Source organism: Wolffia australiana, chromosome 18 (genome assembly GCF_029677425.1).
Source record: "Wolffia australiana isolate 7733 chromosome 18, ASM2967742v1".
In the NCBI taxonomy this organism is placed as follows: domain Eukaryota; kingdom Viridiplantae; phylum Streptophyta; class Magnoliopsida; order Alismatales; family Araceae; genus Wolffia; species Wolffia australiana.
This window is the reverse complement of record NC_135852.1, coordinates 5,832,643-5,855,466: the sequence shown is the minus strand read 5'-3', so window position 1 is coordinate 5,855,466 and position 22,824 is coordinate 5,832,643. Positions and strand designations below refer to the sequence as shown.

The following is a 22,824-nucleotide window of genomic DNA, read 5'->3' as shown; positions in this document are numbered from 1 at the left end:
CTGAATTTTATAAGAGAGCATAAATATAGTGCACCCTCATTTGACACGCATGTGAGTCATTTTGAGTGCCCATCCCATTTGAGAGGAATTTGCACGTCTTCTAGCCTAGTTTGAGGGGGGAAATGGGATATGTGATCTAAAGATTGTGTGGATACATCTGAATGCCACACATTTGAATAGTATGAAGACGCTCATCCATGGAAGTAAGAAATCATGGATTCAATTTGAGCAGAAGAGATACTTTTGGCTCTGCCTTTTTTTGTATTTCATTTATGTCTTCAATACAATATGCCATTATGCAAATTCATTTTGTGTTGATCAAAGAGACTAAAATCTGACATCAAGGAGTGTATCTCTTAATTGTTGATCATTATAAATTGGTCCACACTAACAAAAGTTACAAATTGGTCTACTTTTGATGCGATTTAGATTATGAAAAAATTAGTTTTTAAATGAGCCATTAAATTCCTAATTTATATTAAAAATTTTATTATTTTGTTATGAGTGCCAAGCAAGTAAGGGTAGGAACTTCATAGACAAGTAAATTGTATCTAGTGTTTGCCATGTTTTTACTGAACTTAGATAAAACTACATCAAGTTGATACCTTCAGAATGGGTTTCACGTGTTTACCAAAAGTACAATACAGATTTTGTTCCAAACAATAGACCAGACCAGACCAAAAACCGAACTGAAAAAAGACTAAACATCTATGTTATATAATCTGTCACCGCCAGGAATGGAAGTTTGTTATCTCCACTCATAGACCTCAAGCCCTTTGACCAACTGTGCCACGATAAATTTGTCAAAGAGTAATATACTTCAAAAATATTATCATATGAATAAAATTTTACTTAAAATTTCAGAGTCGAAAGGAAAATGTTTCCCACTTTCTTTGGTTTCTAAGGTAAGATCTTGCCCCGGTCATTGCTCATTGTCGCCACTTACATTGTTTTGTTGTCACCATCTACTGTTGCTGCTCACAATAGTGCTGCCATAAATGTTATCATTTTTCATCTGTTACACCAGCCTCTGGTTGCCCATCCTTTAAAGTATTACCTACTATTGTCCATGGAATTGAGTAGAGACAAGGTATATCACATTTTTATTTATTTAAGTTACTAATGTTGAATTTTGGTTGTATTCTTCCTTACATAGGTCCCATTGTATCATGTACATATCAAAACTAACTTGTCCACGAATGAAGACCAGAATTCTCACGATAAGAGAGTAAGAGAGTAAATGAACGCTTAGCTAGCCTATGACCTATGGCATGAAAATTTTTCAAATGATATTAGGCCTCATGACCAGTACTGATATGCCCTTCTTCATAATTGAAAATCTAAAATTCAAAAAAATGTTTGAGTACTTTGCACAATGTAATTTGAAGCTTCTAAGAGCCAAGACAATACATAGCACAATGGATAAAGAAGAGAAATCACAGTTTAAAGAAGAGCTTAACCATATTAAAAAAGTCTCAATTAGAATGGACACTTGGACTACCACCAACCGTATGCTCATTTATGGGATGACAGTTCATTAGGTTAATGAGGAATGAAAGCTTTACGAACAAGCTTTCAGTATAAAGCACTTAATGAGATCACATAAGGACTCATACTTGGCACCAATATTATACCTAGTTGTGAAATACTACTATTTGATTCACATGGTAAATGATATTTTATTAGCTTCTTCCTCCTAATCATTGAACAATAAAAAATATTTTCCTCATTTTACAGGTATTTTCAATCAACCATCATAATCAGAAATGCTAGTAATAAAATTAAAATGGTTCAAACCTTAGAAAGGCTATTGAAAAATACTGGCTCCAAGTTCAACAACCAGCACCATGCACTGATTATGGATCATATTTTGAACTTATGTATGCAGCAAGGCTTGAAGGAACTAGGCATTTAGTTATAATAGAAGTTTTATTTCATTCATCTTTTGCAACATGTTCTTTTAAATTTTTTAAAGTCACATATAGGGGAAAAAAATATAATTGAAGAGGCTACGATCAACATAAAAGAAGAAACGAAGAAAACATTCCAAGATCATTCAAAGAGATTCTCATGAGAGTTTGAAAACTAGTCGTTGTAATTAGAGCTTCACCGCAACAGCTTCACCGCTATCAAAATATATGTGAGAAATCGTGCATGTAGAAATGTAATCTACTCATTGAAGATGTCTTCACAAGGTGCAACTAGACAAATGATATGATTGAAGCAGCTTAAGAGGAAGAAGAGAACTAGAGAAGATGGCAAGTGACTATCTCAACACCAATAAAGTAAAGATTTCCATCACTAATGAAAATAAGGATTTCATAAAGCTTTTTTCAGGTGAAATTCAAGATTTTCATGACATAAATGAGGTAATTTTGAGGTCCAACTCTGTGACATCATCAACCGTCTACAGAGCTTATGAATTTCTATCAAGAAAGTTGCAAGCATCAATTGAAGGTCTAGGAAACCCTCTTCAAAGTATAATAAGTGTATCCCTAAGCTTTGAACAATCAAATTCACTTAAAAGTGAATCTGTTTCCATGAACAAGAAATTATTGGAGTTTGAGGTCTTATCAAAGACTAAGTAATTGCTATATTTCTCTACAATGTTGGATCCATTTATTCCAATGAGAGAGCAGAACTCTAACATTCAGTCTATACTTTTGTTGCTTGAAAGTATACATACTTTGTCTACTTAAAATTTTCATTCAGCTATTGAAGATAGCTCTGTTCTAAGTATCAAACAATCAATAAGTAATAATTGCATTGATGGAGCTAGAGCAAAAAACACTTCAATGGTACAAATATATAATAGAGATAAAGTAGATTGTTATCTAAGTGAACATCACATTGGTACTAAGGATGATTTACTTGAATAGTGGCATCATATTGGATCAAGAAAATATTTGTGTATTTCTACCCTTGAAAATTATTTTTAATCAATATTTGCATCAAGTGCTCCATCAGAGCATATTTTTTCTCCTGGGTGAGGAATTGTGACATTTAAAAGTGAAAGGTCAACAGAAGAAACAATATCGATTCTGATCATTATGAAATGTTGGGCTCATGAGGACCATCTGAATGATGAGGTAATAGAATATGTGATAACTCCACATTTAGGTTTTAAATGTCGTTGTTTTAATTCAGACTTAACCAACAATATTTACAAAAAAGTTTCCACTTAAATACTGTATAATTAATATAGGGCAAGTAAGGGGTCAATCCACAAAATGGAAAAAATTAAATTACAGAAATTTTCTTAAGCTTGGACTGAAGAACAAGAGTTTAAAAGTGACCAATATAATTTCTAGGATTTCTTCTGTATTTTTAGTTAATTTATATAATTTTATATGATTTAAATTGATCCAGAAATACAAATAAAAATACAAAAGGCATTTTACACTAATTTCCCTAATTTTAATCAACACCCGAAATCAAAAAATAAATATTTTTAGAATTTTATGGAATTTATTTTACAGTAAAACTATTAGAACTATTAAAAAATAAAGGTAGAGATTTTTCAGAATTTTTTTGGGTATTATAATCCCTCAAAATTGATTATATTAATTTTAGGGATTTTTCCTAAATTTTTAGAAATTTTTAAATGCAGAAAATATTTTTCGTAATTTTTCCTATTTTTCTGATTTGTTTTATAATTTTTAAAGGCCAAAAACACAAAAATTACCTGCTCTGGTGATCACCGGCGAGGGGGAGCAGTGGCGGAGCGCCAGTCAGTGGGCCTATTGGATCGGCCATTTGGGCTTGGCCCTAAAAATCCTTGTTTTAAAAAGAGCTAGTTTGACCTAGTCGGACCGGTTCCACTCAGTCAGACCAGTTCGACCCAGTAGACCACCTCCTGGACTTAGCCGATTTTTTGCCCAAGCCCTTAGAGAGGACGCCGCTGTACCCAGCGGTCACAGCTGCAGCGGGCTGTGACAGGCGGACAAATGGGCACATTGCCGCATGCACGCTTTCGTGCAGCGCACGCCACTACACAAGGGCAGCGGAAATGAGAGGAATATGAGATTTAAATGGGAAAAATGATTTTTAATGCGTTCTTTTTAGATTCGATAAGGAAGATGACGGTAAATCTAGTGAAAGATAGGAATGGATTTTAGAGAGAGAAAATGACTGAAATGAAGAGGTAGATAGAGAATATGAAGAAATGGTGTAGGGAGAGTTTGACATGGAATTTGTAGGTGTAGATGAATGAGATTTTTTATGAAAATTTTAGGGGATGAACTAGGAATATTGATTAAGGTCTAAAGAGAAATATTCAATTCTAGAGAGAGAAATTAGGGAAAATGAGTGCTTAGAGTGAGAATGTGATGGATTATAAGGGTGAATAGATGGATAATGATGGATAAAATGTAATTCTAGGTTCCTAAAACTTCAATGCAAGTTTGTTGACCCCTCAATGATTCCTCTCAAGTCTGGATCCTTATAGGTTCCTAAATACTCATTTTTCAATGCAAACAGTAGATGGGATTAATAGAAAACTTCAATAAACTTACATTAAGCAGGTTGAACAACCTGGATTCTGAAATATGCATTGTCCTGCTAGCCAGCCACTTACTGGAGCACGTCCAAAATGAGGGGAAACGATAAAGAAAAGGAATATTTATACATGGGATCAATTACTAAAACCCCTTTAGGCATTTTCTATTATCTTTTCTTGTCATTTTGCCTCTTTTTATCCATAGGTTGAGAGCTTCCCCTTGTGATCTTCAGCTTCTTTCTTTGTATGGCTTTTGAGAGCTCAACGGGCAGGTCAGTTGGTGGCCCATCTTCCTCAGATTTCTCTTTTGAAGGTCCACAACTCCTCTTTTGAAGGTCCCCTTGTGAGAAATTGGGTATGTAGAACTGTAATTTACTCAATGAAGATATCTTCACAAGGTGCAACTCGACAAATGATATGATTGAAGCAACTTAAGAGGAAGAAGAGAAGTAGAGAATATGGCAAGTGAATATCTCATTGAAGAAGACAAGGAAGTTAGTCGAAAAAAACCATAATGTGAAAATTTGAAATTTTTAGCTAATGCATAAATATTTGGTTAGTTCAAATAATAATATCATAAATTCTATATTAATAATACCAAAACATCTAAAATGTATGAAAATATACATGCATTTATCATGTTATCAATATGTAGCAGATGATGATGTAGAGAAACTCAAATGAGTCATATTTTTTATCTGTTTCAAGTGCCATTATTCTTTTTAGAAAAATTATTATTTTGGTTTTGTCTCCTCTTAATTATGGATCACGATCCTTTAGTAAACTCATTATAGGTTGAGAAGATAGATACAATGAGCCATATGTTCTGGTATCCCTTCGGGAAAAACTTAATATATTTAACATCTCAAGAACCTATTTTTCATTAGTACTTTTTTCCTGATGAAGCTTTGAAACAGAAAAGTCATACCAAATTTTTTTACTTAAATTGATTGTATCATTATTTTAATTAATCATTGGACCTAAATTTTACCTATAATTTATTTAACTTTGATTTCGGTTATTTCTTGGTATTCATGAGCAAACTATGGATTCTACCTAATCAAAACCAATATTTAACCGAACCAGAACAGTAGAAAAGTTTAGGTATAGTTGAGGTTTTTGAAAAAAAATGAAATCGAGAACAAAACCGTGATTCCCTATTTGTATCCACTACTTCTACTTCTAGGGTTGTTATATATTCTTTAAAAATTAAATATAATTTACTAAAATATAATAAGTAGAAGTTAACTCAGGTTAATTGCCGTACAATAAGGAAATAGATTTCTTGCTTAACTTATTTTATCCATATTGAATAAACTTTGGATAAATTCTTGGATGGTGAGGAAATCATTTTGGGAATTATAAGATAGAGGTTTAAGACTTAACCTACGTGACTAGTTAGAATTAAAGAGCAAGATGATCTTGGATATTTGACGGGAATCAGTCCGGATTAGATAACTTGAGAAAAGAGGTTTCAATAAATAAAATACTGAATTTTAAGGTTGATAATAAAATTATTAAGTGGATTAAATGAAACTAGATGTTGAGGAAGTCAACATTATTCTTGAGAAGAGTAGCATGTGGATATAATTTGGATTAAAGTGACATGCCAAGAATTATGAAATTAAAATATTAACATTGGGACTGTGAAAGTTTAGATAGATATTTTTATGATATTTCAGGTTATCTCTATATTCAAATGATTGAGATATTTTACTTTGAGAAATGTGAAAGGAATCATCAAGAAATAAAAGGAAAAGTGGAAAAACATAGAGCTTTGTTAAATTTAATTGGGAAGATAATTTTTACTAAGTAAATATTTTAAACTTTTAATCGTGAGAAAACAAGAGATTTTCATTTTATCTGCTATGTTCTTTAGCTTAACAAGATAAAAATACTAGTCCTAACGATATTTTATCCCTCAAAACACTTAATGAGATTTTCCAGTATTTAATTTGATTATGAATCTCCAAATATGTTTCTTGTATATTAATTACAAAATAATATTTGAATATTATGAAAATATGAAAATATAAATAGAATAATTTGTAATATAATACTCCATCCATCAAACACGTGTGTGCTCTACCATCATGACATATTTAAACTTAATTAGTGGAGAAAAACTTAATTACTGATTTTACCACGAAAAACCCATTCGAAAATGTTTCCAACAAGTAATCTATTGTCTCTCATAAGGAAATCCATCAGTTTGTAACTGGCCATTGTTGAATTAGCTAATAATTTGAAATTGAAAAAATATAAGATGAAATTTTATTATCCTTCCTCATAACATTGATAAAATGAAAATCAATAATTCCAGTTCAAAAAAAAACTCAAAGGTTTGGAGTGGAAAGTGAATGACTCTACTGCCAAAAAATGTCTAGTTTTTCATCTTTTAAAACGCCATCAAATTTCAAGAATTGCCAATTTGAAAAAATTAAAAATAAAGGAGCAAATTCAAGTGACGAAACATGTCTGAATAATCATTCTAGAGTGAAGATGGCTCATCGATCTCATCTGAGGTGGCTAATGAAAATTTGCTATTACTTAACTATACACCACACTATTGTAACCAGGTTGAATGAATGAAACATTCATCTTAAGAATATTTAACTTTGAGCTCTGGACCTACTAATTGTCTAATTGGGATGGTTGAAAGCGTTCATGATCTAAAACATAATGTTATAAGAAGTCCTAAATATGTTAATACACTTACTAATGTCGAAAACAACATGCTCATCTATCTGTTCAAAACTCAAGTAAGCTCAGGTGAACAAGATATGCCGTCATTAAGCTTGGACAATAAATGTCAGCTGAGACCATTAAATCTACACATTGAATTCGTTGAACGATTAAATAAAAACACCATCTCAACACAAGATTGTGAATTTGTGTAAAATTAAAAATAAATACCCACGTAAAAATCTGAGTGAATCAAGTTATCTACCTCTTGACAATTAACAAAAACCCACGTGTACAACAGGTGTCATCGTGAGGATCTGAAACCATTAGATCCGTTCAATGACTTCCAGGGAGGGTCAAGCAAGTAAATGATCATCTCAAACAAACGGTTGAGAAATCCCCAGAAACTTAATAAAATACCCAACTGAAAATTATATGATAGAATCCAGCCACCTACCTCCTGACTGCTCCAACTTGCGTACCTGAAAAATATAAATAACCAAGACAAGGAAGGTCAACTTTAAAACCATTAGATTTAAACACAAGGTAGTGAAATGGATCAAATATAATAACATGTTCTGTGAAATCGTACAAGGTGAAGAAGACAAGTCAAGTCTAAAACTATTAGATTTAGAACCAAGGTAGTGAAATGGAACAAATATAATAACATATTCTGTGAAATCTTTCAAGGTGAAGAAGACAAGTCAAGTCTAAAACCATTAGATTCATGCAGAAGGTAGTGAAACCGATCAAATGTAATGACATGTTCTGTGAAATTGTTCAAGGCGAAGAAGAGAAGTCAAGTTTAAAACCATTAGATTTAAGCAGAAGGTAGTGAAATTGATCAAATATAATGACATGTTCTGTAAAATCTTACAGGGGTGAAGCAGAAAAGTCATGAACGAACTCTGGCAGTGGTAAAAGTAAATGGGGAGGAATTGGAGGGGAGAAATGAATAGTGGGGATGGCGGTAGAATCCAAGGCAGACCCGTCACGGTGACGGCGCCGCCAGACGGAGGGCCCGCGGCTGACGCGACGTGGCGGTGAGCGGATACCCAGAACAACGACAGCGCCGCACCCAAAGCGGTGACGCGACTCGTTGGGCGATCAGACAGAAGACAACGTCGGTAGCGAAGTGGAGGCGGTGAGACAGACCTCGACCCGTCCATCGTTGAAAGTGGGCTCGCTTGCGGAGAAGACGCCATAGCCAACTGGGTTTGAAGAGCTTGTCGGGAGGAGACGAGCAGCTCGATTCGAGATCTGGGTACTCGTTCATTCTCTCAGCGGAGCTTCTGATTGAGTCGATTTCTGTGTTGTAGGGTTTCCGCAACCCTAAAATCCCCAAATTTCGTGTCGGGAAGAGACGAGCAGCTCGATTCGAGATCTGGGTATTTGTTCATTCTCTCAGCGGAGCTTCTGATTGAGTGGATTTCCGTGCTCTAGGGTATCCGCACCCCTAAAATCCCCAAATTTCGCGGCTTTCTGGATGTGATTCGAGGTGGGTTTCATGGGTTGCGCCGGCTCCAAGATCGAGGAGAGCGAGGTGGTGGGGCTTTGCCGAGACCGCGCAGATCTCCTCTTGGAAGCCATTAGACTGAGGTACGATCTCGCCGACGCCCACTCGGCTTACATTGTTTCTCTGCAAGACGTCGGCGAAGCTCTACAGAAGTTTTTTGATGGAGATCTTCGCCCTCGTTTTCACCCTTCCCCTGTTATCACCCTCCCTGCTCAGAGAAAGGGCGACCCAATGCCACCTCTGTCACCAAAGCCCGCCATTAATCTCCCATCCACGACTGCCCATCGCCTCTCTAGATCCCACTCTGGCTCTCACCATCAATTTGATCCCTCCGACTCCGATTTCTCCGAGGACGACGATGGGCCCCTTCATTCTCTGACCTCGTCCCCTTTCTACCAGAAGCAGACCCCCATAACCCATGTCAATCTTGCCAAGAAGGTCAATGCAGGGCCCGTTACCTCCTACGAGATGCCCCCCCCTCCGGCGAGCCCCGGGTACGGCTACGGCTACGGCTACCTTCCCCAGAGCTCTGGCTATGGCGGAAGCCCGTACCCGTACCCGTACGCTTCGCCGTACTCCGGCTTCTACGGTAGCTCCCCGCCCGCCGCCACCGCCGCCTCGTCTTCGAAGCAGCCGCCGCCGCCCCTGCCGCCTCCGTCGCCGCCCCAGGTCTCCACCTGGGAGTTTCTGAACCCGTTTGAATCTTACACTAGCTACTACCCATCGTATGCGCCGAGCCAGAATTCGAGTGATCTGCGGGAGGAAGAGGGGATTCCTGATCTCGAAGAAGACGAAACAGAGATCATCAAAGAAGCAATTCTTGACCAGAAGCATGTGTCGCCGGGTTCATCCAGTGGGCACATAGAGATTTCTTCTGCCAAGCCGGCTGATAGTCCAATTCTGATGGAGAAGGCCGAGAAGAGTGCAAGCCGAGCAGATGAAGCTGTGAAGGAAGTGGCAGTAGAAGAGGTTGCCACCCGGAAGCTGGTACAGCATTCGAGAGCTGCCGCCGAGGCTGTGCAGGAGATCAAAGAAAAGTTTATCGTGGCTTCGCAGTCTTGCGAAGCGATCTCTGTGATTCTGGAGGTGGGCAAGCGGCCGAGTCGCCAGATCAGAGATGGAGGTAAGTGGGTTTCTTCGGGTTGCAAGAATATGTTAATGATGTATGCTAAGTATGTAAATTGTTATCACAGGGAGGTCTGCGAAGACGATGGGCCCTGTCTTCCCCTCCATTCATCTCACCTTGTGGACTTGTGCTGGAAATGAAGACCCTGGTGATAACGAAGCGGGCAACGACATCGACGACATGAAAGCCCTCTCGTCGACTCTGCATAAGCTCTATATTTGGGAAAACAAGCTGTATGATGAAGTCAGGGTAAGTGCAGATGCGCCTCGTCTTTGTCAGTAGGGATAATTTTATTTATATGGAAGTGGTTTTTTCTTCTGGTGTAGGTTGAGGAACAGATGAGACTGCTGCATGATCGCAAAGTGCGGCTTTTAATTCGCTTGGATGAGAAGGGCGCCGAGTCTGACAGGATTGGCAGGACCCAAGCCAAGGTGAAGAAGCTGGCAACGAAGATCGGAGTTGCGATTCAAGTGGTGAACACGATCTCAAGGCAGATCAATGTGCTGAGGGATGAGGAGCTATGGCCACAGCTCCATGAACTGATCCAAGGGTATAGACCTTTTCCCCTGTTTCTTCTCAGAACATGAACTTTTGCGCTGATTGGAACCAATCTCGGCATTCTTTGCGCGTTGCAGTCTTGCAAAGATGTGGAGGGCACTGGTGATGTGCCACAAGAGTCAGTTGGAGGCTGTTGCCGAATCAATGAGCTTGGATGCCGCTGCCGCTGCTCGGGGGGATATGGCGAAGGAGCTAGAATTCACACTCCTTGGATGGATTGGGAGATTTTCCTCGTGGTACAATGCCCAGAAGAAATTTGCCATGGCCATGAATTCATGGTTGATGAGGATAATTGAAAAGGAACCGGAGGAGACGGCAGATGGGTTGGCCCCATTCTCCCCAGGAAGACTTGGCGCCCCGCCCGTGTTCGTCATCTGCAACCAATGGTCTCAGGCCATGGAGAGAAACTCCAACATGGAGACGGCGGTGGAGGCAATGAAAACACTGGCTACCTCTGTTCTTCAGTTCTGGGATGGACGACATAAGGCTGATCTGCCAGTGGCGGCCGCGGGGAGTAAGGACCAGGCACGGCTGCTCAGGGCCAGGGAGAAGGAGGAGAGAGAGATTAACAGAGCAAGAGAGAGACTGGACAGGGAATTGATCTCCGTGGGAAATGCAGACGGGCTCCGTCTCTTCAAGGAGTCGGCACCGCTCAGCCTCCATGACGGTCTGCGGCGGGTCTTTGATGCCATGGAAAGGATCTCAGAGTCATCAGTGAGGATGTATGAGGATCTCCTGATTTGCAGCCAAACTGAGCAGGAGAGATACTCCGGGGAATACTAAATGGCGGCGCTTCGGAGTTTATTTTTCATGGATCTCAGAGGAGAACCTCTGCCTCTTCAACAACTGGGAGCAGTGGGGAAGGTTCACATGAGAAGAATGACACTGAGCTTCATCAATGGCTCTGAGGCGTGGCGGGGCTTGATCCATGAATGGTAATGTTGGAAGTGTGCATCGATGGAGACATCTAAAGGGGAATTTTGGATCAAACAAGGTGGATCTGTGAAGATTTTAGGCCAGGTTTGTGACTGAGAATGAAGAAATTCATGTTTGTTTAATCTTGCTGACAAGAGAAGTTTGTTGGTCCTGTTTAATGGGAGGTAAGTTGATGGGAAGGAGCCTAAGAGCTCTTCAACCCGCTTTGAGTTTGATGTGTAATAATAAAGGAAGTGGTTAGCTTCGGCATTTGTACATTAATAATTTATTTTTCACTAATTTCTTCCTTTGCTCGTTTTGGTCTCCATCAGGCTGGTGCCACAGATGCGAGCAGAGAGCAAGTGAACAAAAAAATGAGAATGAGTTATTGAAGTGGGAAATAGAGCAAGTTATCAAGTTTTTTTTCGTTATTTAGCAGCATCAAACCTCATTTGATATTTTTATAAATTTTATGTGTAACGGTAACTTTTTGGGCCACGATGCGAATCTTTAGTATATTCTTCGTTATTACCCTCAGGGGGGAAAAACTGATGTGATATTTTGGCCTCACGTTAACATCACTATTCCTTCACGTGGAGTTCATCCAATAGGGGGCATCGCTTGGGCCAATTTCATCACACTGGGTTCACTCGTGTCGTGGGCGCATCAAATTTAAAACTATGCAGACCACCTTGAAAGAAAGAATGTTATTTCAATTAATAGACATAAATGTTGTCACATCACCTTGTTTGCTCTTGAAGAACAACTAAAAGGGAAGAAACCCAGGTCAGTTTTCCCCATTTTTACTGTGTTTCTGTTCTCCAACTTGCCAGTAGACTACTGATTGATAGAATTATTCTGCAACGGAAGCATACCTAAATCCATCTTAAAGACAGAGGAGTGGGTCTTCTTGATCTTTCCAGTGGAGACTTGTTCCTCTAGTGCAGACAGGACTTGAGGGTCTCAGGCACTACATGATCCAGGGGTCACAATCACTGTATATAAACCCCACATGGGGCATATCATATTACAAAACTACCCATCACCATTTTTGGAACTGACTCAGTTTCTACACATAGTTGCACCCATAGTATCGTGAATAATGCCTTAATCTGAATCTTTGTAAAATGACATAAAATGGAATATTAAAATTTGCGACAACCAATAATGTACTGTGATATATGTGTTTGCCTACAAATAAGATCCAACACTGATCACCCCTCAGATCATTGAATATCATGACAATTTCTTAGGAATCTGGAACTAGCATAATTAAGAATGCAAAGATAAATAGATGTGAAGGCTGCTTTGGCTAAATGATGAAATTGGAATGATATTGATGATGGAGAAATAAGCATTAATGTTGCACAGAAAGTGAAATGATGTTAATGTAACAAGGTATTTAACCATTTTTTCGCACTGTCTCAGCTTGAATAGTTGGATTTGACAAAATTTCTGGTAGGCTTAGAGTTCAATATGATAGTTGGCAGGTTAAGAACCCCAGTGAATAGAAATCCAAACTAACTAATATATTAAGATGTAAGTTCTATCAATTTGATGCCCTATTTCTTTGGTGAAAAAATTCACTGACATCGGATACTGGGTAAAATATCATATTTTGCCACGTTCTTATGTAATGTTCTACATAAGTAAATACGGACTTGGTAATTGACCGGGTAGCTCTATTGGCCAATGGGTAGTTTAAACAAAAAGTTCTGATCCCGACACTCATTATGGCCAATGGGTAGTTTAAAATTTCAGGCAACGAAATGTAAGATTATTTAACTCTAAGGAATGGAGAGAGGAGAGAATATGGTTAACCCAGAAAAATGGAGTAAAGAAGAAAAGAGTGAGGAATACTTTGGAATTTAACCTTTCAGTAGTAAGTAGAAAATTTTCAACACTCTTAAGGTTGATATTTTGACTTGTGACTAGGATCAAACCGACGATACAAGTAAGATTTTGGATCTTGACATTGAAGTAGAAAACTGTATCTTGATACTAAGGACGATGGATCAGGCTGGTGCATCAAAGAACAAAAAGGATAATAAATTGATGATAAAGAATGAATTGGAGATGATGCAAGGAGAATGAAGAATGGAACGGAAATATGATAGTATTTTTTTTCATTGACTGAAATGAATTAGGAACATCTCTGATATCTGGAGACGATACCTAGGGAGGAGGGTTCAACAAAGGAATGCACTTGACCATTCAACATAATAGTTAACATCATCATCATAATTTTTGCTAACATTTACAATCCATTGAATTTATTTCTATTTTTCCTAACAATTTTTGATATTTGAACATTCTACTCTCACCTAGTTTAATCATAATTAAATGCAAAAACTTATAATTCTAATTAAAAAAGGATTATATAATTAAAAAATAGAGAAAACCTTATGATTTGTCATTATGCTCTTAATTAACAGAATAATCACAATTTTTCAAACATGTACAATCCATTGCTTTTATTAAATATTTTGCTTATCATATTTGATATTCGACCATTCGGCACTCATCTAGTTTAGCCATAATTAAAAGAAAAAAGCTTCTCGTTGTAATTAGAATTTGCGCTATATTTGAGTATCTTTGTAAGGCTTAAGCATTTGCACTATATTTGAGACTTTTACCCCACGGAAATCATGAAACATTCTTAAAGGGGGGTGGGGGTATGTCCTCTGTGAATTTCTGAGTGACAAAATAATCCCATATTTTTTAAAAAGCAGGATGTGTTTTGTCAGGTGATCCATACCCAAAGACCCAATGACACTATAGCTAACTTCTCATTAACTTCTCATTAACTTCTCATTAACTAAATACCAATCCCATATGTTTTTTTTGATATGTCTAAATAAAGCCACCATGTTAAATTAATTTATTAAAAGAATGTGAAACTCTATGGATTAATAATAATATTAAATTATGTAGATATGAATAAAATCCTTGAAGTATTTTATATAATCTTAAATGATATTATATTTATAGTGAAGGTCAAAGGTTAGAGCATTTTGTGAAAAATGATTTAGCCTGTAGTTTCATGAATATTCTTACATTCCTGATTCCCTAAATTTCAATATGTCCAATCAGTTTTAATGATGATAATATTCCCCAAAATAACCAAACGTCTATAAATGAAGACATAAATGTTTTTGAATTTCAGTTGATGAAAGTAGCAAATATATTCATGATATTTACTCCTTAACTTTATATTTTAACTCATTTACCTTTCAGTCAAAATTCGACTCTCAATTCAACCAGTAAAATTAAAAGTGCAATGTTAGTATACAGTGACTACATTATTAAATTAATTTAGGGCAGGCAAATATTAAAGGAAAGTATCTTTATTTGTTTGATAACATTTTCTATTTTATTCAATAGTGTTTCTGAAAGATTTAGAAGCTAAATTGAAACATAAATAGGATATTATTTTTCTAATTGATATAGTTTTCAGTAGACATTCAATTTTTTGAATCATTATCAAATTAAAAGTTTATGGACCAATGTAAAGACCACATATTATGAATAGTGTGGTAGTTTTCTTCTCGTTTGTTGGTATAGGGAGAGTTTGTTTAAAGCTGAGATTTCCTCACACTTCCAGTAGCCTATTTATCAAATTTGGTTTTCAGCGTTTTGATCTGTATCTAACTTGTGTGACTTCAAGATTTTTTTTCCTGGTTATCTGTTGTATTTTTATTTCATAATATTTTATCCTTCAGGAAGAAATAATGTTAGAAAAAATAAAATCAGGGATAAAATACAAGGACGCTAATATTATAGCTCTATCACCTCTTCTTCATACACTTACTTCACAAAGAGTGCCAACAGATGAAACCTGAAACACCAAAAGTCTTCATTAAGAAAGATAATGAAAATAAATAGACTTTAGATGAATAAGGATAAGATAAAGATATTACAAATTGAAAGCTAGATATTGGTACATTTACGTCCAATATTTCATATTAAGTGTGAAACCCTAACCTAGGTTAGGAGGAAGAAGATGAGATTGAGAGAAGAAGAATAATCCCATAATAGTGAAGGTACATGAGTTGGGTATATATACCCTAGGAGAGAGAAACGAGAATAAGAGGGTAATGGGCTAAACATAGAGGCCCATTACCCATACAAGATATATCTCACTAACAGCCCCCCGCAAGCGAGGTGTGGATGTCGTCCATTTCGAGCTTGGAGATAGCACGTAGCAGGAGGGGGTTGGAGAGGCCTTTGGTCAGAACATCTGCAGCCTGGTCGGCGGAAGGAACAAACTAGAGGTCAAAGATGCCCTCATCCATCCGCTCCTTGAAGAAGTAGCGGTCACGCTCCATATGCTTGATCCGACCAGTCTGGCCAGGGTTCTTGCCCAAGGCAATAGCCGACTTGTTGACGCACTAGAAGTGAATCGGGCCGGTATACTTGACGCGAAGTTCGCACAAGATCCCGTAGATCCACTGGCCTTCCGACGCCCCATCGGCAAGGGCACGTAATTCTGCCTCGGCGCTGGAGCGGGACACCTTGTCCTGCTTACTACTTTTCCAGCTGACAAGGCCACCAAACACGAAGGCGCAATACCCGGTGGTGGAACGGCAGTCGACGACAGACCCAGCAAAATCAGCATCCGTATAAACCTTCACAGTCAGGTCAGTGCTCCGTGGGAAGAGTAGGCCCTTCCCGGGGCAGCCTTTCAGGTATGCAAGGACCCGATTGGCGGCCTGGCGATGAATCTCATGCGGAGAGTGCATGAACTGGCTGAGAAGGTTGACGGCGAAGCTGATGTCCGGGCGAGTGTGGGTCAAATACAGAAGCTTCCCCACCAGCTGCTGGTACTGGTAGGGGTTGACCGGTGGAGAATCGCCCCCTTCGCCCAACTTCACGTTGGGATCAATGGGCGTCCGGAGAGGAGAGCAATCAGTCATGCCCATCAGTGCCAGGAGATCAACAGCATACTTCTGCTGAGATAGGAAGATGCCGCGAGACGAGTAGGCAACCTCAAGGCCCAAAAAATAGCGGAGAGGGCCGAGTGCCTTAATCTCAAACTCCCGAGCAAGAGCGAGACCGAGGCGAGAGGCTTCAGTAGTGTCGGAGCCAGTAATCAGCATGTCGTCGACGTAGACCACCAGGATGGCAACCCCGGCCGGCCCGTGACGGAAGAAGATCGTAGCATCACCGTTACTCTGAGTGTAACCTTCAGCGCGCATGACGGAAGAGAAGCGTCCAAACCACATCCGCGGAGACTACTTCAGTCCATACAAGGACTTCTGCAATCTGCAGACTGTGCCCGGATGACCGAGGGGATACCCGAGGGGGTGGCTCATGTAGACCTCCTCCTCAAGATCGCCGTGGAGAAAGGCGTTCTTCACGTCAAACTGCCGGATCAACCACCCATGATGAGCGGCGAGTGCCAAAAGGAGACGGACGGATTCCATCTTCGCCACGGGAGAGAAGGTCTCGAAATAGTCGATGCCGTAGGACTGCGTAAAGCCCCGAGCGACAAGCCGAGACTTGCGACGCTTAAGGGAGCCATCCGCACGGTGCTTCGGGGTGTGAACCCACTTGCACCCCACGGCCTTCTTTCCCGGGGGGAGAGGAACGACGTCCCAAGTATGGTTTTTTTTCCAGAGCCCGCATTTCTTCGTCCATAGCCGCCTTCCAATGAGGACAGGCAAGGGCATCGGCCAGGTGGCGCGGGACAGAGACCGAAGTAATGCGGGTCAAGAAGAGACGGTATGAGGGACTCAAGCGGTCGTAGGAGAGGTAATGAGAGAGGGGGTAGAGAGGTGTGCGGGTGCACTGGCGGACGCCTTTGCGAAGAGCGATCAGCCAGTCAAGAGAGTCATCGTCAGCACTAGAGGGGGCCGACGGAGAGGGAGAACCAACGGGAGTAGGAGCGGAAGCAATGGAAGTGGGAGAGGACGACCTGGCAGGAAGAAAGGACTCGGGTGGAGTGGGAAGCAAAGGAGAGGGTTACTCGGGTCCAAAGTGGAAGACAGCTGAGGAGGGGACGACGAGGGAGGAATCACGTCCGTAGGGGAATGACTGGCTGGGGACGCAGCAGGAGGAAAGGGATCTAACAAAGGGGATGAGGAAACCTCGCCAAGCGGAAGGCCGGAAGAGGAGGCGGCGAAGAAAGGTTGAAACTCAGCGAAGGTGACGTTGGCAGACACGAAGAAACGACGAGTGGGAGGGTGATAGCATTTGTACCCCTTTTGGAGAGAGGAGTAGCCGACGAAGACGCACTTGAGGGCACGGGCGTCAAGCTTCGTCAAAGAACGAGGTGATTGAACGGGGTGAGTGAGGACAGCCCGGTTCCCACCATGCCTCTCATAAGATACGAACCGGTGATTGAACGGGGTCATGTGTTCCGTGGCCCCCGTATCAAGCACCCAAGTGGTATTCGACAGGAGAGGAGCGGTGAGAGCCGTATGTCCGCAATACCACGAATCAGAAGTAGAGGCAAGAGGCGCACCGAATGTCCCGAAAGAAGCCATAGGCTGAGTCTGGAGGGCGGTCATCTGCGCAGACAACCGAGCAAGATCCGCCTGTAACTGCTCCATGGTGACGGTGGCACTGCCAGTCGAGGAGAGAGCCGGGGCAGGGACAGCCGCAACATGAGCTTTGGCATCTTTGGCAGCTTGGAGATCAAACTGCTTCTTCTTGCACCGCTTCGCCGTGTGGCGGCGCTTACCGTAGTAAGTACAAACCAGTTTGTCTCGCGGGTCGGCAACCGAGTCCGGGGGAGCAGAGTGGGAAGGCACCGGTGGACGCGGCAGTAACCCAGGCGAGTCCCTAGAGCGGGAGACTAATGCAGTGGAGTCGGCCGGGTTCGCCATGTCGGGACGATCACAGCGAAGACTGCTCTCCAGCTCAATCAGGTCCTTGACCACGGCATCAAACTCCGGGAGAGTGCCCCGGGTGTGCAAAGTGCGACGACGCACCTCGGCATACTCCGGGTTGAGGCGATAGAGGAAGGACAAGAAGCGGAGACGAAGAGCATGACGCCGGTCCACTCCGTGCGGGTCACCAACCGGCATGTAGTAGTCAACCTCCCGCCACAGGGCATTGTGAGCCAAGCTGTAGTCCATGATGGACAGCGTCCCTTGGCGGAGAGCATTCGCACGCTCCACAAGCGAGAAGATGCGCCAGTGGTCGGCATCATGGCCACAGTACTTGTGGGCATAATCCCAAATCTCCTTCAGGGTAGTCAAGTGGAGGAACTTATCGTAGACCGAAGTAGACAGCGTGTGATTCAGCAGCCAGGAGTGGATGAAATTTTGCTCAGCATCAAAGGCACCATAGTGCGGGTCGGTCGGGGCAAGCGGCGGGCATATCAAATGTTTGTGGAGAAGCCTGCCTTTGAGCGTCGACTCCACGAACTTGATCCAGGCCAACAATTGAGGAGCGCTCAAGCGACAGCACTCTGGAGCAGGAGGAAGAGGGAGACCGATCTTCGGAGAAGGGAGGTCTCTCCGAAGTCGGCCGCGTGAAGACGGAGCCTGCACGGGGTTCTCGACGAGGACCCGAGTTGATGGTAGTAGACATGAGGGGCAGGCTGGCGGTTGCTGCTGCGAGAGCGGGCGGCGGCGCGGCGCGCCTAGGGCTGCGGGCGCGGCTGCACGTGGAGAGCGGCGGCGGCGCGGCGCGGCTAGCGGCTGGCGGCTGCTGTGGAGAGCGGGCGGCGGCGCGGGCGGCCTAGGGCTGCGGTTGGCGGCTGCTGCCGCGGAGGGCGGCGGCCTAGGGCTGCGGGCGGCTGCTGCCTACGGAGCGGGCGGCGGCTGCGGCGGCGGCGCCTAGGGCTGCGGCGGCTGCTGCGGAGAGCGGGCGGCTAGGGCTGCGGCTGGCGGCTGCTGCTGCGGAGAGCAGGCGCGGCTGCGGCGCGGCCTAGGGCTGCGGCTGGCGGCCGCTGCTGCGTAAGCGGCGGCGGCTGCAGACAGCGGCTGCTGCGGAGAGCGGCGCGGCGCGCTGGCGGATCGCCGAAAGGAAAGAAGGGAGAAGCAGGCTGGTGAGTCTGCAAGGCAGACAGTGGCAGCCGAAGCAAGGAGGAAGGTCTGGATCAAGAGCTTTGCTCTGATACCATGTGAAACCCTAACCTAGGTTAGGAGGAAGAAGATGAGATTGAGAGAAGAAGAATAATCCCATAATAGTGAAGGTACATGAGTTGGGTATATATACCCTAGGAGAGAGAAACGAGAATAAGAGGGTAATGGGCTAAACATAGAGGCCCATTACCCATACAAGATATATCTCACTAACATTAAGAATGTATGTTTAAATTTTACATTTATTGGAATTTTATTGTGAAGTAAATTTGATATAGAATATTTAGCGTGATATTAAGTAAGAATTGGTAACATAATGTGGTCTATTATTATATTTTAAATCAAAAAAATATTTTGAATTTTTTCATTAAAACTATTTTCAATTACAAATTTATCAAATTGTTTTAATTTAAACTTTTACTATGATAGTTAATTATAAAGACTGAGATAGATGTTTGGTAAGTTGAAGAAGTATGTTCATTGAGTTACGTGATAATTTATGTCTATCTACATCATATCTCATATATAAATTCATATTTGAGTTCTAAAATAATTCATGATTTAATTAAATTTTGATTGAGATAGTAATTGTCACATGTTTGGATTTTGATATAGTGATATACTTTTGCCAAGAGATTTTTTTCCTTTCTTATTTGTATATTTAATATTGATCTAAAATAAGTAATTTGAATTGATTCTTTGATCAACTAAGATGAACTACCTTTCTTCTAACGCATTTCGATTAAAAATATGGCCTATTGAAATGGGATTGAAATGACTATTGAGAAATAAATTTAACTTGATTTAGAATTAAGTGCAATCTGAATTATTTTATACCATGTTTCTCTAGTCTATATCGACTTACTAGGAATACATTTCGTATTTATTCAAAACATCTAGAAAAAAAATCACACTCGTTCTGCGGTTGCATCCATATTGATAAATTGAAATCAGTCAAATAACAGTCTTAACTAAATAAATAAATAACTTATTTTCAAAACTTTAAGTATGAACTTCGTTAATTATAGTTCCAAAACCAATCTACATGTTTCAATAGCATGTTATCCTAGTATAAATTACAGTTTTCAGAGTTTTACCAAATACTCAACTCATATACATCAAATAAATAATTCGTATCAATAATATTTATATTACTTTTTAGTTTAAGTTCGGAATAATATATTGGTATTTTTTTCTCTCTAAGGAAAACTCAGTTTAATCTTTATTTCACCTATTTATTAATTGTCTGAATAATTTATTGATGATTTTTATCCTTCTAAAAAAATTTTGATTCAATATTTCTTTCTCGTATTCATTTTCTGGTTAAAATTTTTATAATAGTTCAATAATCTCTAGGACACAATGCACTGCAACAAAAAATTGACCTTACTTTATTTTTAATATGATCTTTATCTTATTATTGGTCTACTTGAAATCTCATCCATTGGAGAATGACAAAGTAATGATGATGAAAGTAAAAATAAAATACAAATAATATCAATTGGATGCTCAAGGTAAAGTTTAGAGAATAAAGGAATTCTATTGAATCTCATAGGTGGTCACTACTACAGAGAGATGATATTCCTGCTCTTCTCATAATAATTGTGGCATCCCTCGATTCCTCTTAAAGTAAGATTTAAATTTTACATCTATTGTAATTTTTTAGAAAAGTCGTAATTTTATATTGGGTCAAGACAATGTAACTAAATATTTTCTTGGTCAACTAAACAAATGATAATAAATAAGGGATCTATCCATATTCTTATTTGGTTCGCTGTCATGTTTTTATCATTATATATATGTGTATTTCACAGCAAAAATAACCATCAAGACTTCTCAACAATTTTATGACACATTTTTAATATTTTAGTTGAATCTTTGATCACCCTATCAACTATGTGAATGCAAATACCTGTTAAAATTTATAATCCATAAATTACCATTATAAATTTGAGTAATTTTTTGCATATATTTTTTGTATTTTATGTATATTGAATTATTATCATTATTGCTTATGTCTTTCCACACCTATTTTATTTTAAGCAAATCATGAAGATTGATGTATTAAATAATTAATAAAATATGAGATCCAAAACCCCAAATATTTTCACATTACCTTTTTGGTAATATGTTCAATAAAAAATTTAAATAATTCTCTGATTATGGAAAAGTCTACATTAATTATAGTTGATTGAGAGAGAGGGGGATCAAAGAGATAGAGAGAGAACCCGATGGAAAATGCCTTAACGGCTAGGGTTTCTCTATGATCTGTCCTCCCCATAACGTGGGGAGGTACTTATAGGGATTACATAATAGTGGGGGGAGCCCACTAGAGAGAGAGAGAGGAGAGAGTGAGGAGAGAGAAAACTCTAACACTAATACTCTAACACTCGCCCTCAAGCTGGAGCGTGGAGATCAAACATGCCCAGCTTGGATCCCATGGTCTCGTATTCCGGTCCAGGTAGGGCCTTGGTGAAGATGTCTGCCAACTGATGAGCGGAAGCAACGTGTGGGGTACAGATGGTACCGTTCACGATGTACTGTCGGATGAAGTGGCAATCGATCTCAATATGCTTCGTCCTCATATGGAACGTCGCATTACTAGCGATGAAGGTAGCAGCCATGTTATCACAATACATCTTCATTGGCTCTTCGGGCGGAAAGCCAAGCTCGGTGAGGAGTGAACGCAGCCATAACATCTCTGCCGTGGTGTCTGCCATGGCTCGATACTCGGCTTCTGCACTAGAGCGCGATACGATAGACTGCTTCTGGGATCGCCAGGTAACCAGGTTACCCCCAACATTAGTGGCATATCCACCATGAGACTTCCGGTCCTCCTTGTCGCCCGCATATCCGGAGTCAGAGTAGGCCTCGATGCGCAGATGACCCTGTCGTCGATATAGTAGACCTTTCCTAGGAGCTCTCTTGATATACGCCAGAATCCTGTAGACTCCCTCAAGATGGATAGAACGGGGGGCCTGCATGAACTGGCTCAACACGCTAACCGCATAGGAGATGTCCGGGCGAGTCATCGTGAGGAAAATCAGCTTCCCCACAAGTCGATGATAGAGTCATGTGTCCTCAAGAAGTGTCGTGGCATTGTTCCACCAGTCAACATTCAAATCCATAGGCGAAGAGGCCGGCTTGCACCCCAACATCCCTGTCTCCTCCAGTAGGTCAAGTGCGTACTTCCGTTGGCAGATGGCCATCTGCCCCTGACGATAAGCAATCTCAAGTCCGAGGAAGTACCTGGGTGGAGACAGATCCCGTGTCACGAAGTGCTGAGACAGATGCGCCTTGGTTGCAGCAACCGCGGCTTCATCACTACCAGTAATGATGATGTCATCGACATATACGGCTAGGACAACACATCCATGCGGGGTGCGTTTCCGCATAACGGTAGGATCTGAGACGGTGGAGACGAAGCCATAAGAGAAAAGTAGCTGGGAGAACTTGTGGAACCATGCGCGAGGGCTTTGCTTCAAACCAT

General features: G+C 40.7%; 1 protein-coding gene across 1 annotated transcript; it reads left to right on the top strand.

Moving 5' to 3' along the window:
• Window positions 1-8,306: 8,306 nt before the first annotated feature.
• LOC144714793 (uncharacterized) lies at window positions 8,307-11,612 on the top strand. Its single transcript, XM_078589578.1, has 4 exons — window positions 8,307-9,822; window positions 9,893-10,074; window positions 10,152-10,375; window positions 10,461-11,612. The coding sequence occupies exons 1-4, from the start codon at window positions 8,691-8,693 to the stop codon at window positions 11,164-11,166; spliced, it is 2,244 nt and encodes a 747-aa protein (XP_078445704.1). The 5' UTR covers window positions 8,307-8,690; the 3' UTR covers window positions 11,167-11,612.
• The last annotated feature ends 11,212 nt before the right edge of the window (window positions 11,613-22,824 follow it).

What these genes read in the sequence shown, in the direction of transcription:
- LOC144714793 (XM_078589578.1), top strand. Translation starts at nt 8,691, where the DNA reads ATGGGTTGCGCCGGCTCCAAGATCGAGGAGAGCGAGGTGGTGGGGCTT. An exon ending in TCGCCAGATCAGAGATGGAG is followed by an intron (nt 9,823 to 9,892) that starts GTAAGTGGGTTT and finishes TTGTTATCACAG; the next exon opens with GGAGGTCTGCGAAGACGATG. An exon ending in AGCTGTATGATGAAGTCAGG is followed by an intron (nt 10,075 to 10,151) that starts GTAAGTGCAGAT and finishes CTTCTGGTGTAG; the next exon opens with GTTGAGGAACAGATGAGACT.